This window comes from Carassius auratus, unplaced genomic scaffold (assembly GCF_003368295.1).
Source record: "Carassius auratus strain Wakin unplaced genomic scaffold, ASM336829v1 scaf_tig00025657, whole genome shotgun sequence".
Lineage (NCBI taxonomy): Eukaryota > Metazoa > Chordata > Actinopteri > Cypriniformes > Cyprinidae > Carassius > Carassius auratus.
In genome coordinates this window covers 297,474-315,339 of record NW_020525443.1, presented here as the reverse complement: position 1 = coordinate 315,339, position 17,866 = coordinate 297,474, and the positions used below count along the sequence as shown (strand labels likewise).

Genomic DNA, 17,866 nt, shown 5'->3' with positions numbered 1-17,866 from the left:
ACAGAGCCATACTCGAAAAAAACTTTCCGAAACTTGTGACAAACCGGAAGAGTTTTTTTTGGAACAAAAATACTCCTTCAAACGTACAACTTAATTTTTGAAACTTTGTCCATGTTTACCATGGGAATCCAACTCTTTAACAGTGTAAAAAACTCAGTATGCATGAAATAGCATTTCACACCCCCTTTAATTATTTTCAAACTATTTATAGATGTGGTTGTTGGTAGATTACTGAACTGGCATCAGGTAGAACTAATGGCTTCTCCTAATGGACCAAGCTGGCATGGTTATCAGCCAATTCAGATGATCATAAGGAATAAGAATATATTTCAAAACACTAGATAGTAGATCACGTTGCTGAATATCTCCTAGAGATTATTCAACAGAATTCATCATTCAGCCTCAGATAGATCTGGTTTCTCAGAATCCAACTGCTGCACTCACCTGTGACTATTATAGCTGACTTGATCTTCCTCTTTTGTTTGTAGATGAGGCCCAGTGTGTGGAGGCTGATCAGTTGTTGAGATGTTTGTTAGAGTTTGAGGAACAGTGTTTGTAGATGAGGCCCAGTGTGTGGAGGCTGATTGGTTGTTGAGATGTTTGTTAGAGTTTGAGGAACAGTGTTTGTAGATGAGGCCCGGTGTGTGGAGGCTGATCAGTTGTAGAGATGTATGTTAGAGTTTGAGGAACAGTGTGTGAATCCTCGCCCTGACCAGTCAGCCATGTTGGCTCATTCTCTGGATATGCTCTGGTGGTTACTATGCAACAACTACATCAAGGTAAACAATAAAGATTGCCTAATTAAAGTATTCAATTCAGACACTTCATGAGATACATTTACAGTATGCTCCTGAATTCAACACTCATCTCCTCAACAGTACCCAGCGTATCCAAATAGTAAATATGATCGTTGAATTGAATGCTGAAATGGAACGTTTGAATTCCATTGACTTGTATGGAGTTGAGCTGTGAACATGTTTCAACAAGTGCTTTTGACTTCAGTGCAGATTAACACTAAAGACTAAAGCCGTGATGGAAATTGACAGTCTGACTGTTCCATTGCTATTCTGGTTGTAATGGGATTCTCTTTTAAGATTCCTCCTACATCCCCCTACTACAGCTTAAATCCTGTTCTAATCGCACGCTTGTTCAGCCTCCCAACTCTCATATCAAACTACAACGAAACTCCCCGATTTATCACTTCACAGCACTGTTAATATCCCAATATTCATTCAGCTACAATATACTCCCTAAATTAAACGGCTAAACTTGCAACACCATCATTTAAATAGGGGATATTGTTTAGCAAATTTTCTGTTTAGAAACTAGATTGTCTTTTTTAGTTTTTGGTATATATTCCTTTTATTTTAGTGCATGTAGGCTTTGGAGTATGAGAAGAAGGCTGAGGTGTTGATCCAGGGGTTAAATGAGCAAAACACACGGAGAGTCAATCCATAATCTACTACAACATGCTGAAAAACACTTGGAACGAGACTGGCCACTAACCTAACAAATATAAAAAATCAAAAAGGACCCCAATATACAGCACAGCAACAGTGTTTTTACAAAGTACGGTGTTCATATTCATTAATTCTATGGATAGTAGGAGATGTTGTTTAATTAAGATGAGGTCACATTTGCAAAATTTTCTCAATAGCGATGTATGATGCATAGCTGACACTCAAGTTACTTTAAAACCAAGCAGCTTTCTGTTGGTCAACGTGGTTAATTTGTGACCAACCCGGCCCAAACGAGTGGATTCCTGTTAAAATGACTGGATTGAGCCCGCGAAAATTTGCAGAACAACAGTAAATGTGACCACTTTTTAAGTTAGGCAGACTACAGCAAAAGATCGGGAAGAAGGCCTGTCAACTGTGACGTGAGAAAAATAGACAAGCTGACACCGCTTCACATTCTGGACATTTTTAAAATGTCTTTATTGGTATTATTACGTAATAACACATAACATCAACGTTAGCGTTCTATCACTAGTTATTTCTTGTTTTAAATTATACAACATTGCTTGGTTTTTTGGCATTTAGGTTCCCACTAAAAAAAAAAAACAAGAGGCAATGAAATGAACATGGAGTATTCAAAACATTTCCCTTTTCCATAACAGAGAGCTAAGTGTTCATTAGCAGCAACTGTTGTTTTTCATCTTTAGTTAGGCGACGCTAGTTAATTGCCAACTCAAGTTGGAGGGGTATAGTGGTACCTTAACAATCCAATTCAGCATACCTTCATATTGACAAGAGAAAAATCTGATGCTATTGTAGCTCTCAGTTCAGATGCAAGTCATGGGAGTTTGACCTCTCCATTCTGAATTTGCATTTTATTAAGCGTTAGAAAATACTTCCTGTTTTTTTCCTAGGAAGTGGAGGCAGAGCTTGAAAGAGTTTGACAACCATATGGTATGTTATCGCAAACACCAAAAAGTGTAGAGTTTACAGGGACACTTGTTCTTGTGTGGGAAGAGGTGGAGGGTGCAAGTCTCTGGTTGCATGGAATGATGGAACACATCACACATAAGACAGCAAATCACAACGCTTGAGAGGGAGATGTGAGAATAGTGTGTGTGTGCGCGCACATCTCAGGTGGTCAATGGCTGTTCAGTCCAACTCACACCAAAACCCTTTGTCACGTCTTTCCCAAGCAAGATTAGCGCTTATAAACAGGTTTTTCTTTTTTTCTCAAAAAAAGAAACAAAAAAAAATTATAAATTAGGAAAACAAAAGACAATAGAACACTAAATATTATAAAACAAAAAAAGAAAAGATTGCATGTAACCATCAGGTCTCACAGCATCTGTTTCTTAATATTTTATAATGCTTTGTCCTTTTGTTTATTGATACACATAGGCAGGACTGTCTAGCATGAATGTGTCACATGTTTCCAAGGAGAGGAATCTGATCAAGGCTGCTTCCCTGAGTTGACACTAAATCTCAAATCTATACTGAGTCTTAATGTAAATGACTTTTCATCTAAAGTCCGGACTCACGTTTAATTAATCTAAACTATGACGTCTATCACTGTAAACCATTCTGAGCTGGTATGGATTGTGAGCTTGGTCCACTTTAGGTTTGCTGTATGGAATCTTTAAGACTCGATGTGAATTTCATTACATGCAAATATGCTGAAGTTAAGAATTTGTGGATTTTGAGAAATCCAGATAGAAAAAGGGACATGAATAGAGTTGCTTACGTTTAAATAGAAGAATTAGACTTATGAGAAATGTGTGCTATTACTAGAGTACAACAAATAGATGTCAATTTAGCTCAAGTCAATACAGTTCCTGGTTCTCTTTCAGGTAATCATTGGCTTTTAGACCACTGGGCTGAATTAAGAGCAGATGTAGCACCCATTTGAGTTGACATTTCAGTTTTATTGTTGCAATACAAAAAATCGTTGAAGACAAATAGCTTATTCATCGTCAGCGCTTAGTGTTGGCAAATCGTTCAGCCCCTTGTGGTAAAAACATTAGTATTTAAAAGTCTATTTGCTCTATTTCTATGCAACTCACTGTTTAGACTCTAATGTGTGGGAAATTTCCTTTGGGGTGGCAGACATGCAGAATGGCAAGTGGTCATTAGCAGATTTGCGTAGTAGACATTGGAAAAAGAAGCTCAGCAAGTTTTTCCGTTCACAATATCTTCCATACTATTGATCCGAAAGTTTAAAATGGGGGACTTTTAAAATGGCAGAATTACCTGACAGAAGATGCCTGTGAGAATAAAGTTCCTATGGGCCAAATCCTCACTTACACATTACGGAAGGTAATTCAAAATGGGTCCCACATCAGTCATTCAGTTTTACAGACACCAGCAAAGCAAATGAAACCTTTACGCTTGTCTGATCAGCAGTAATTCATTTACTACAGGCAGCCACAGCAACAGACTAAAACAACTCATTCATTCTTTTTAAAAGAGATGGGATGGATGAGAATATTCACAGCTTTCCAGTTTTTGTTCTTGCTGACCCTCTATGGGTCTGTCTATGTGGGCTTTTTGAGGGCAGGGAGGAATGTGCCTTTGTATCCTGGTGGGCAGTTGAAATTTGGGTCCATTTTGGTTTCCTCTTTCTCGCCCCACACATTCAATGCATTATACCTTCAGCCAGGCCTTGCCACAAAGTTTGTAACAGACAAAATTCATTCATTCTCTCTCTATAATACAGACTTTAATATGTCCTCATGTGTATGTAAGTATGTGTGTACCCTAACCCACGGTATGTTTATCAGAATCCAGTTGATGGTAGCTGAAAGGTTAAATTTGGGAATCATGTCCTGGTAAAACCACTCTACAGTGCATGCACCCTCAAATTACAGTGGCAAACGCATATTCAGCTGGTGCACTACAGCCAGGCAGGAGTGTACACCATCTAGTGCACTTCCAACTGCACTGTATGCCTGTATAATTCTATAGTCTGTGAATGGAGATGAAACATCAGGGGAGCAGCCTCAGATGGGGGTTTACAGGGAGGGTTAGTATGATTACACGTGTGCATCTGAATGTATAATGTCCACTTCAGTATGTGTCGCTCTTTGATGTTTGTGTATATCTATGTGTGTGTGTGTGTGTGTGTGTTTGTGGCTGTAATTCCAGCTCACTCAGTCAACAGTTTTATCTCACTCGCGAGAAGGGAGTTGATATTGTAGGTGGGATCTGCGGTGACAGGAGCGGGGCCTGTTTCGGTTAGATCCGCCTCGCTCTCGCTGGAGGTGGAGCTTGTGCTCATGGCAGAGACGCCGGTAGTGCCAGGCGGGCAGATCTCATTGGGAATACACACCTCTGAGGGTATTATCACCTCGGTCGGGATACAGACCTCAGTCTCGCTGCTGGTCTCGCTGGTGCTGGAGACCACGGAGAGCAGCGACATCTTCCTGCTAAGGCGGCTTGGCAGGAGGGAGAGGGCGTAGTCGGCCACGATGCCCGCCACGTCCATCCCGCAAGCCTGGTCGAATGCTATGAAGCCCACGTTAGCATTGGCCTCGCACACCACGAAGGAACCATCGTTTAGCTGCAGCAGGTCAATTCCACAAACATCCATCCCCAAAATATTGCACACCTGCACTGCCAGCTGTTTCCCCTGCTCACTGAGTGGGCACATCATTCCCACTCCACCTAGAAAAGAAAAAAATTCTCATTATAAAAAGTCTCATTATATATATATATATATATATATAATCACATGTGATCATATATATATATAAGTATACTATAGTATAATATAAAAAGCCATTTAAAAATGTTTTTTTTTTTTTTGTATATAAACCGTACTAATATACATAATGAATTTTACATCAAGTCAAACATTTTAGGCGAGGTGAGTATGCTAATGCGTACCAAGTGAGCAGTTGCTCTGCATGCGTCCGTCGGTAGAGCAGCGCAGCATAGAGCCGATCACTCTCCCTCCGACTAGAACCACTCGCACATCCCGTCCATGACTCTCCTTCACATACTCCTGAAACAGGTATGGGGCGTCATGGCGAATCAGATGACACAGGTCTGAGAGGTGCTGCTTGTCCCGGGCCAGGAACACTGCTTTACCTGTACAGATCAAAAATGTGACACCATTAAAGACCAACTCTGGCCAAGTGCAAATTTATTAGTAGTGAGGTTTTACCAGAAAAACCTCACTACTGAACTGCTGAAACAACATGTGTCTTCTGCTACTTCAGGAAGTTATGCAGTATGTAAGTTTCAAAGTGTCACTGCCAAAGGGTCAACTGATGGTTAATTTTATCTGCATAGCAACCAAACAAAACAGGAAGAACCTTTAACAGACTAGGGTTAAATGCATGAACCTTCATGTGATGACAATCACATAAATTAGTGTCAAATTCATCCCTTTCACATAATAAGAAATACACAGCCAGGTGTAGCAGCATGTATTTGGACACATGCAGAATGTCCTACTTGTTTTCAGTGAACAAAAGGAAGAAGAGAAATATATAATTGCCATCTAACAGATTCAACAAGATGCTAAAGACACTAAATGTAGGGAGAGCAACCAGGGGTTAAGTGTCTCGCTCAAGGCTACAAAGGTGATACAGCAGGGCTGTGAACTCTCCAGATGTTTAACTATCCGGCTGCTACTACCCCACCCAATTCCCCATGGGTTCGAGGAAACCTTTAAAAAAAAAATGTCACAGCATGACAAAGGTCAACATTGTGAGCAATGTTTTATTTCCATCTGTAGTTCATCGACCTGATAACCTTTTTAACAAAGGTTTGACTGAAATGTGTGTGCACAAGTCCTGCTTTACATAACCAGTGTTCCCATACCTTTAACCAATAATTTCCATGACTTTCCCAGTTTATGGTCACTACTAGATACGGATTTAAAAAAGATAAGAGAGAGACGGGGGAAAAATTTATTTCTAGCCTATCAATGTTTAAGAAAGAAAACATTGAACTAGAAAAAAAACAACAAAACATTAATTACTATTACTGTAATAAAATTGAATGTGAATTGTGATACTATTTTAGTTATCTATTAATAGATTTGTAACAATAAAAATACAAATTAATATTCTATTGTAAATTAACAGGACAATAAATTCCATTGTAATTGTATTAAACAATTTTCAGGTTCCACAAGTTCAAGTCATGATGCAATGCACAATTTCACAACTCCACAGATCGGCACATGCATGAACCTGCAGAATTCTGAACCTGCATGCACAGCTTGATTGAGCTGACTTGGGAGAATTTTTCATAACAAAAATAAAATATTAATACTGTAATTAATACATTACATCATGAGGTAATGACATTGTTTAATCATTTTCTTCACGTTTGGCCACTGGTCTTGGAATCAAAGCAAGGTCTAATCCGACTGAGTTCTTTCAGAGCAGTTTGTGTGATTCTGCAAGATTGCAGCAACTACCATTAAAACAAAAAAGCAGCTAAAAAGAAAATGATGCTTTCAGCACACACACCTTAAATGTGCTTGAAAAAACAGTGCAGGACAAAGATGCCTTATGTGCACTGTGAGAGAGAAAGAAAGACTACCTTTTGTTTTACCTTTTTTTTTTTTAAGGTAAAAGATGATTCTAAGTAGGGGTTGAATGACTTCAGAAGTTCATGTGATGAAAGCAGAGTTGACATCAACTAGTCGCTGATTAAAAGTAATTATACGAACAAATAAGCCTGAACCTGTAGCTGAGACTCAAACAGCTTGTGCACAGTTATGGCATATGACACAGCACTGCCCACATGGCTACTGCTCCCATGACAGCTCATTTTTAACAGAGCTTTTGTCTTTAGGTTATTATATTTCTCACAAATTTCTGCTTGTTCAAAATCAGATATTAGTGAGCGATTGTCTGTAGGGCTGCAACAAACCATTATTTTGATAATTGATTAATCTAACGATTATTAGACCGATTAGTCAACTAACCATTGCTTATTCAACTTGTTAATAATTAGACATTTATTGATTATTCAGCTTTTATCATTTGTTAAAATATACCAATTCTAACAAATTAAATAAGGTAATACTTCAGCTATTATTTAATTACAATTAATTTATACAAATAAATATATTTGGTACACAAAATGAGATGAGAGAGAGAGAGAGAAACACTGCAATTTCGTAAACACAGTTGCCTAATGTATTTGTTGGTCAGAGTTGGTTGCAGGTTGGGAGATAAGACACCAATTTTGTTATCTGTCAGTTTCCTATTTTTTGTTTCCGCCTGTTAAAACAAATATCATACCAGTGCTGTACATTGCCTTTTTTGTTATAGATATTGAATGTTTTTACATTAATATTCTGTATTTTTATAGATTAATATAACTAATTTTGATTATGATGATTATTATTTAAAAAAGAAAAGAATATTACTTTTGTAATGTTTTGTAATAACACTTTCACTAGAATATACAAAACGGAATATTCAAGAATAAATGTATTAATAAATCTAGCTGCAAAAAAAAAAAATTAATAATAATAAATAAAGTACTCTTCTCTACCCTGGACAAAAACGTACAGATTTGCAAATGTTTACCTCAAAGTTCTTAATTATTTTTACCCAAATTAGGGTTTTGTGAGCAGTAGTGAGTATGCAATGCATTTTCTTTTTCATTCATACTCCTAGCCAGAGGGCACCCTAGCACAGAAACTCCACGAGTGAGACTCCCTAATGATGCTCCAGTAAATCCCTTATATGAACAAAATAAGAAATTAAGTCTACTAGTCGGTGCAACCCACTGATCTATAATAGAGAACTGGACTGCTCATGATGTCATGAAAGTGAAGCCGCCATGCCACCATATTGGTATCCCCCAATATTCCAATACAAACCATTGAATTAATAGTAAATCGTATCAATTTAATTAGAAAACATCACCTAAAAAGTCAGTGTTTTTAAATCTGAAGTATCCCTGTTCATTATTACAATGCAAACACCCTAGGCAGGTTTTTTTTTTTTTTTTATGTTCGTTAGGGCTGTGCAATTAAATCACATGCGATTGTCACACACATCTCATCAGTAAAGCAAGTCCCGTTATTAGCAGTAAATCTCCATCATCTGCTTTCAGATGGAGTGGATCTTACTACACAGAGCCATAGTTCACTGACAAGTTACACAATATCACGTTCAGAATCAAAGGTGATTTGATCTGCGATACTGAACACGATATTGCCTAATTGTCAGTGAAAAGCAGGTGATGGAGATTTACTGCTAATCATGGGACCGACTTTACGGACAAGATGCACGTGATAAAATCGCATGCAATTAACTGCACAGCCCTAAATGTTGGGAATTTTACCCGCTTAATAGTTACGTTCATTACAGTAGTGAACATCAGATGAACATGATTAACACCAGATGGACACAACCTCAAGATACATATATACACACACACACATATATACACATAACTATAAAAACATACAAATATTATTTGTATAACAGTTATACATAGTCTTACTGCAAATGTTTCAACAATGATTTCGTTAACAGCATTCATTTTAAAGCAGGTTATGATTTAAATGGTGGTTAAATGATTGATTTAGCATATACATGCTAGTAAACATTTGCACAATCTTGGAGAGTCTGAAATAGATACTGCTCAATCAGGACATTAAAAATATACCCATCAATTTATTCAAAGAATTAAATGACTACATACAGTACAGACTTAAAGACATGAAGCTTTATTTGCAAGATAAGCGTTTCAGTTCAGTACAACAAAGCAATAAAGTAACAGAGGCTATTGTATTATTCATTGTAAATTCAAATCAATTTCTGATATCAATACATTTATGTTTAATAATTCCTGAATAATTACATATTTAAAGAATTTGGCTGTATTTGGTGTTCAATCAGTTAACGTAACATTACCGGTGTCAGCAGTGCGCAGCAGACACACCCACCTTAATGATTTACATATATCTAAAATATATATATAAAAAGACCATAAACATTGCCGATAACATCTGAAGTAAAAATTAATTTACATACGCCTAACATAAAAACTAACCCCGTTTGACTGATTTGCTTCAAATCAGGTGATTTTAGGTCAATGTTTTAACTGGGACTTAATGGTGCTCTCTGCTGGTAGGGAATAGTAAGATGGCGGATCGAACACTTCCGGTGGCTTCACCGCTTGTTGGCAGTTTAGAACGCAAGAGCAATCCAGTCATTATATATAGATCAGTGGTGCAACCCCTATTTCTAAGCTGCTTGAGTTTTTTTTTTTTTTTTTGGAGAGATCATGCGTGCTGTATAACTTTGCAAAGTTGAGGTTTGTCAGCATGCAGATCTGAAGTCTAACTTGGTATGTTATTTTCAGTTCCCAAAGGACCCATTATATACACGGCTGTTCTAGAAACAGTGATTTACCTCGGTGTCCACGAGCGTTCTTCACCACCACAGGGTAACCCAGTGGCTCGGCTTCATCGATCATCTTGCGGAAGTTATCGTGTCCTCCTGGAGAGACACAGACACACACAGATGTTGGTTAGTGAATATGTAATGAATGTAATTAAAAGCGAGATTTAATTTGAGTGAGAGATTCCTGAGCAAGATGCAAACGGCTCTAATGAAACAAGCAACACTGAGACATTCAATATCCACATGAGAAGGACTGCAAGACTGACAGATTTTTTTGCTATGCACAAGGTTTCCTGGACAGTATCCTGTCCAACTACGTGGCCAGTTTTTCAAGGTTAATGGCCTGAAGATGTTTTAGGAGAAACATGATGGCCAAAAGTCTGTAACGTTGTAACACTTTATAAAAGCTTCCATCATTATCTAGCTTAATACTTTTACAGCTAATTTGATATCTCTGTAATTAACAACATTTTCATTAATTGACAAATGACAGTTCATAGTCAAAGTTCAGTAGATCTGTGATTTATGTTAAATGTCATTTATTTTTTCAAGTCTATGTCAAAACAGCCTACAAGCTAAAGATGTTTAAAGGGGAAAATATATAGGTTTAAGGGTTCTCTACTTTGTATTTATATTCAAAATACTAGACAACAAAATTAACTGGTTAGTATTTGGTAAATGACAAACTATTTTCATTTAACGCAACAAGTTTAAACAAACAGAAGCCTATGGAAAGAGTATAAGGAGAAGAGAAAGAGAATGTGACAGAGTGGGTGGAAATATAATTTAAGCTCAAACCCAAACCACATAAGTATAACTTCTGGATGTTTCTGTACCTTCTACATGCGGAAATATAAATATTCTTCATGCTTGTGAAGAGAAGATTCTTTGGAATGCAGAATGTGTTTGAGCTGATGAACTAGCGTTCAAGGTGAGGGGGGTGAAAGAGAGAAAATGCAGGGTATGTCAGACCAGCTCTGCCAGGGACACGTCACTAAAGCAGCTGTAACTGCTGTTATACACCCCCTCCCCTTTTCCACTCTCTCACTTTCTCTGGATTTTTATTTTGCTTTTCTTTAGCTAGTCATGAGGGCTTCCAATTTCATTCTTTAAACAGTAGACTGTCACACAAACAGCCATTGTCTGTATGAATGAATGACCCCCCCACCAGGTAATATTGTGAAATATTATTACTATTTAAAACAACTGTTTTCCATTTTAAATAAAACAATGCTAATAAATATATATATTTTTTTATATATATCAATTTAATGCATCTTTGATCAATAAAAGCATTTGTTTCTTTTAAAAATAATTACTGCCTCTAACTTCTCAAAAGTAGTGAGTTTTAAAACGTTTTAGTGCGTTAAAAAATATGTTATACATATTGGCAAGAATTTCAAATACCAGTGCATCTTTGTGTAAAACACGAAAACCATTTCTTTATTACAGATTGGGGATTGGCGTGTTTCGGAGATAAAGATGATCTCTCACCGTAGGAGTACGTGTCTGGCAGAGGCACTCCATGCCCGGCGAGCTCTTGGAAGGTCCAGAACTTGTTGACACAGTTGAGGATGGCCTGAGGCCGGTTGACCAGACGACAGCCCATCTTCTCCAGGTGACGCAGAACGGTGATGTCACTGTCCGACTGGACCCATGGGGTTGGAACGCGCACCACGGCAACTTGCGGGTATGAGGTAACGATTTCCTGCCCAACCCGCAGACCTGAAAGAGAGAGAAAGAAAGGGAAGATAAATCACAATGCTGCAGTACAGTGCAGTGCAGTTTGGCCGGCACAGTATTGTGTGAAAAGATTACACTCATGTATCTGGGCAACCAATGAGAGCCAGACTTTCATTTGGATGCGTTGCCCTTTTCTCTCCCTCCCTCTCTCACAAACACTCAGTATGACAGATGAGCTGGCTTTGGTTTAACAAACACACACGACAGCATCTCTGCAATACTAAATAGCTGATCTCCTTCTGAGAGCAATTATACAACACTGCAGAAGGTCGCTCGCTTGCTTGCCTGGCCTCGCTACTGCGACGGTCATGCTGACCCACTAACCCAGTTTGCACTGCTTTCAGTTAAGATGCCACTTAGGTTTTATGCTCACTTAACACCAGCCTTCACTTAGCAAAATCTAAAATCAGTTTTAAAACCGGCACTCATTGGATTTGACTCCACAAATCTTGTGTTTCGACTCTGATTATAAATACAAGAGCAACAAACTTTCATACAAATTACATATGTCATTTTGTTGTTTGGATGGAAAAAAAAACCCCACATAAACAGCAGATGACGACAAGAAAGGATTTCAGAGATTACATAAAGGCAAGCATGTTTGAGCATTCAGGAGACAACAGGAAATGTAAAAGAGGATATAAAAGGAGGCATGAGAGAGCAAGAGAGAGACAAAACATGAATGAGTCACAGAATTTCTCATCTCTCCAGTTTCTCCGCCATCTTAGGATGGAGCAACACACACAAACCACGACTCAGCATCTTCACTAGCAACTGCTACATCAGCACTCCCTCTTCCTCTCATGGATCAAAGCAGATGGGACTCGAATGAATGCAGTTAAAGCATAAAACGGGACTATACAGGCATAAAGAGACCAATATTTAAGTATATAACATTATTTAATGTATACTGACTGAATAAACAGGCATTTGCTTAGAATTTCCTATATATATATTTAGCTCTGTTCTGTTCCCTACCAAGGCAGTACCCTAGACATCATAGAACCTCATTAGTTACTTTGCACGCTACACAAATAGCACTCACATATTGGATACTCGCAATGAATCATGATTGATTTTTAATAGAATTGTACTTTAGCATACTGCTAACCTAAAATTCATTTCTAATTAAACTATGGAATACAGAAATATTTATAAATGTTATACAATTTAAAATAAATAAAAAATATTATAAAATATAAATTAATCTTGTGATGCAAAGCTGAATTTTCAGCAGGAATTACTTCAGTGTCACATGATCTTTCAGAAATCATTCTAATAGGCTGATTCGGTGCTCAAGAAACATTTCTTAATATCGAATTAAACTATATTTTTGTAAAACATGGTTTACAGTATTCTTGTGAACAAAGTTAAAAACAACAGCATTTAAAATCAAAAAAGCTTAGTAATGTAAAAGTTGCTTTAGATCAACTTTGCACATCTTTAGTTCAAACTTCTGAATGGTAGCGTATAATTGCCATTTCTCTTACCATATTGGATGGTGTCAGTGGCTCACACTAGGTTCTGAAACTGCACAAAATTCACACTCAGCATTTCAAAACACTGATTAACAATAATAATATTTTTTCTTATTACTTTCGTTCATGCTAATTCATTGACTTTCTAATGTTTTAACCTCAACCTGAAACAGCTGTTCATTATATATAGGCCAACTGTTACCAAAAAGGTACACAGATCAGGCGTTCATACCGGTCTGACTAGTTTCCGGAGGAAATGACACTCACTGCGGCAACAAGAAATCAGCCCTCAAGCACTTGTAAGTGTACACATTTTTATTTGCTTATCTTTCATGTGGGTGTTAAATTAAGACAATCAAGTTTTTTTTTCCTGCCTGAGGCTCAATAGGTAAATGTATCCACAGACCCAGAATTCATAGCACACATGCCATCTACTTCCTTCACTTCCCCTTCTGTCAGTTCTGCGGCAACTGTCTCACTGTGGGTTAAGAAACCCGAATGATTCTCACACTTACAACAAATCCAGAGCATGTGATAATTTCAGCCAGGGTAACCTACTGTGTTAAGCACATTATAGACACAGGTTTAACCTACTTCAGAAGTGTGCTTTGAGGGTGAGGAGCTGCTATTAGATACACATAGATAAACAGACAATATAAACACAAGACAAGGAACCCCATTTAACAAACACCACAGGTAAAAGCACAATACCACACAATTACTCAATATAAACCTCGGCTACAAAAAATGCGGGGTTGGTACAATTTAATGCTACAATTTAACACCCCCACATACTAACCAAGCCTGCTTTTGTTTGCTAAAAATAGAGTACGTCATTTGAAATGCTATAAAAGGAACTGTTTGCTATTTGAATCCATTTTAAAATTAAATTGATTTCTGTGATGGCAAAGCTGAATTACTTATGTTTTCAGTGTCACATGATCCTTCATAAATCATTCTAATATGCTGACTTGGTGCGAAGGAAACTATTATTATCATCATAATCAAGTGTTAAAAATTCTTGTGCTGCTTAATATTTTGTGGAGACAGGGATACTTTTAAGATTCAACTGAATAGAAAGTTAAAAATCTTGGAACTTTAGTCAACTTTGGTCAATTGGAATAAAAGTATTTATATCTTACTGACTCTAAACATCTGAACAGTAGTAGAACTCAGTTTGTTTTACTTAATTGCCCCCCCCCCCCCCCCATTACCGAATGTAAAGCCATCTTGCATAATTACACATTTCTAATCTCATTCATCCCAAAAAAACCAAGGCTATTCATTCATAAACTAGACCCACATAAACAGCATATTAACATGTATATTCATATTAAAGCATATTAACACGTGCAATCCAATCGGTGTGCATTAAGGGCTAGAACTGGCATTCATTCCTTTATGACTACACTAGTGTGTAATACAACACAGAAATCCTATACTCAGTACTGAAAATCAGTGAATTGGCACACTAGTGTCATCCAACACCGAGGATCCTAACCCAAGTAAACTGCCTTCCGCATTCGTTTATGAACATGCATTTTGTTTTTCCCTAGTTGAGAATCAAAGAGGAACTACCTCAATCTTAATGCACCACCCGTGCTACTCCTCTTCATCCTCCTTTTATTTATATAAATGAAATGTCTTGGGAAGTGGTTGATTAAATCGTTCCAGTCTAAAGTTTCACTTCCCACCAACTAAAGTCCAATATAGTCACATGTGTGCATGCAGTATCTGCATATTTTTTTCTGCATGCTTGCAGTTTGTGCATGTGTGAGACTTTGCATCTATTGGAGGAATGGATACTTGACATCAAAAAGTAACACATACACACTTCTCTCACACCATCAATGAAGTGAAAAATCTGTCTTGAACCCCAATTACCCACTGATTGTTTGATTGCCGCATGTGGTGCAACACACACAGCAGGTGATGAGATAACCGTACACACTCTTGCAGCGCCTGTCAACAGGTTCACTAATAGATTTGCACCATCTTTCAATTAAATGAGACCTGTTCAGGAATTGTGATTTAAGACACTGGTCTCAAACTGCAGTGGTATTACTGACAAGAGATCACGATCAAGTGTTGGCCTACTCCGTTCCATGTGTCTCACGTTGATGATGTAACTCAGAAGAATGTCAGGATCTCTGGGGGTCTAAATCCCAAAGCTGACCCACTGTCAACCACCTCTTAATCTGACCAAAACAGGATCCAGGCCAGCAGATTAAACAAACACACAGACAAATATGACATGCCAACAACCTGCACCAGTCGTGCTGCTATCATGCTCTCCAGACAGCCGTCTACCTTTGCATTAAAGTAGGTCAATGTGGTCTTAGTTCCACTCTCCTTCAATTATCTTGTCTGTTCGGGACTTCCTGTTAGACTAGATGTCCTTCATGTTGCAAAAACAACACTAAACTTAAAGTAACTGATTCAAAACATTGCTGCATTGGTGCATAGCCACTCCCTTTACCTCAGGTCTATGCAAAATGCACTATGTCCCAGTCCCCATCTGCTGCCCCTAAAAGAAATGCGGTCACCTCAAGGCAAAACAGCCCCACCCACCCACAATGGCAACACTGGTGTCAATGACTCAGATCATTGTCTTATGAAACACTTTGCAACTGGCTGTTAGCTGGTTATTAAAGGGACAGTTGAAATGAAAAAAAAAACCTATATCTTGCTGGCAAGATGTTAAGCAGAATGACCGACTCCGTCACCATTCACTTGCTTTGCATGGAAAGAAAGATGCAATTAAAGTGAATGGTGACTCAGGCTGCCAGCCTCTAACATCTCCTTTGGTAGGCCACTGAGGAAAATCTGCTCGGGACAACATATGGGTGATTAAATGAAAGATGTGTTTGTGAAATGGCCATTTAATTTAAACAGCACCACCACATGTTTTATTCATATCCAAACGTTAGGGAGTTCCACATGCTACAAATTCAGACACTTGGTTATAAATTGGCCTAAAATCATCTTTGGTATAGAAGCCATTGTCTCGGATGTTGAAGTGGTTAAGTATATAAGTGGCTATAAAGCTAAACTGGTAAAACAACAGAGTAATCCATGACTAAGAGGATTCAATATAGGTGTGTGTATCTTTAAGAATCCAGTATAACGTTACCTCAAGTTCATTAGACTGTATCTGTATCTTCAGTATGGCTACCAAACCGTGATGATATTACATAAATACCGTTTAAACGACGGTACAGACATCCTCTGATTGGATTAAACGTTTTGAAAATCGTATTTCAACCTAGGTTTGCACGTGACGAAACGATTATTTCATCTCAAGCCCTTTGTAACGTTATGTGGAACCTCGCGGGAATGCGTCATAACGTCTCAGTTTAATTAATTGGACCAAAGCCTGCGCATTTAATATAAACATACAAGAAAGATCAAAGAAAATAAAGTCATTATAAAGAGTAGAACCTTAACATCGCGGGTCTTTGTGAACGTCGCGCCATCTGCGCTCAAGGCTTTATGTGTTGATAATGGACGCGCTCGCGCAACACACTCGTGACTGTCCGCTCATTCGCGCGCACATGGTGCAACAATAAACGCTGATACGAAAACATTCACGTCAGTATTTAAATACCAAATATTAAATATAAGATTACAACAATTTCTCAACTATTTTAAACGTCGTCCCATTCATCGGCTAGATTGTGGTGGCGGACTGGTTGAAAGTGGGTTAGGTGGTCACCCACACGCACATTTAACGTTACACAAAACACACTCTCACGGTGATGTACATCCGCTCAATACGAGCGCGCTAAACATCCACACTAACCAGTTATTTAGCCAACTCAACAGTTTAAACAAAAACAATTTTCGTGCTCGTACAGAAGAAATGTGTATGTAACGTTACATTACGTGTGTGTGTGCGGTTTTTACCGAGCTGTCCATCCGTGATGGTCAAGACGATCTCATCCATGAGAAGATAGCGGAATTCAACATCGTCCTCGGCGCAGCGCTCCTTCAGAGCTCGCAGGATCTGGACCTGCGGGTACTCCTGGCAGATCCGCCGGTCTGTGACAAACCACACTCGGGAGCACATGTTTTGGAGCTCGGAGTGCGGAACTTCGTTAGCTTGCAACAGAGACACGAAGCTGAAGCTACACAAAGAGCCGCGGCACTGTTTTATTTTTTTTAAATCCGAGGTAACGTTAATCTGGTCTAACCAGAACCAAAATCAAGCAGCAACACCTCAAATCGATTTTTTAACGACTACGCGGTGAGACTACGGGTTTGCCTCCCAAATAACCGAAATATGACAACCCGCTCCCCCACTGAGGGGCAACAGCAACTGTTCCCCCCCAACTAGGGCTAACAAAAGCCTCGCTGCCTAACTCTGGTCCTAACACTCCCTACGAGTCAGAGTCCAACTGTAAAAACGAAAAAATCGCGACAAAATGGAGAGAGAGAGAGGGCGGATGAGAAGCTGGATGTTGTGACGAGTGATGCCCTGCTGATCTCCGGCGCTTGCGCTGCTCTCAGCCCTACGCCTCGGCTCTCCCAGCACGCGCTTTGCGTTTACATCTCCTTTCCCTCGCGCTCATGCACGGCCCGCTCCAGCCAATGATCAAGAAGGGCTCGAACTCAGATCGACCAATCGCAGGACAGGGTCCCTACTGCCAACCAATAAGAAGCGATTACAAGAGGAGGCTCGAGAAGGCCGCGGGAGCCAATGGGAGATGTTAGAGGAGCGAGGCAGAGGGGAGGGTCGACTTGTGCGCGGTGCGCGCGCGCTCGATCTCGTTCTCGTTCTCTGCTAAGGTTTTTTTTTGTTAGT

General features: G+C 38.8%; 1 protein-coding gene across 1 annotated transcript; it reads right to left on the bottom strand.

The window, feature by feature from the left end:
• Positions 1-1,907: 1,907 nt before the first annotated feature.
• Positions 1,908-17,607, bottom strand: LOC113078389 (beta-citrylglutamate synthase B). Its single transcript, XM_026250719.1, has 5 exons — positions 16,969-17,607; positions 11,336-11,566; positions 9,851-9,937; positions 5,343-5,546; positions 1,908-5,120 (listed from the first exon to the last, which is right to left on the bottom strand). Exons 1-5 carry the CDS (start codon positions 17,129-17,131, stop codon positions 4,603-4,605), a joined length of 1,203 nt encoding a protein of 400 aa, XP_026106504.1. The 5' UTR covers positions 17,132-17,607; the 3' UTR covers positions 1,908-4,602.
• Between the last annotated feature and the right edge of the window lie 259 nt (positions 17,608-17,866).

Coding starts and splice junctions, on each gene's coding strand:
- LOC113078389 (XM_026250719.1), bottom strand. CDS start 17,131: ATGTGCTCCCGAGTGTGGTTTGTCACAGACCGGCGGATCTGCCAGGAG. Junction 9,938..11,335: donor GCCAGACACGTACTCCTACG/GTGAGAGATCAT, acceptor GTGTCTCTCCAG/GAGGACACGATAACTTCCGC. Junction 5,121..5,342: donor GCAGAGCAACTGCTCACTTG/GTACGCATTAGC, acceptor TTTCTTTTCTAG/GTGGAGTGGGAATGATGTGC.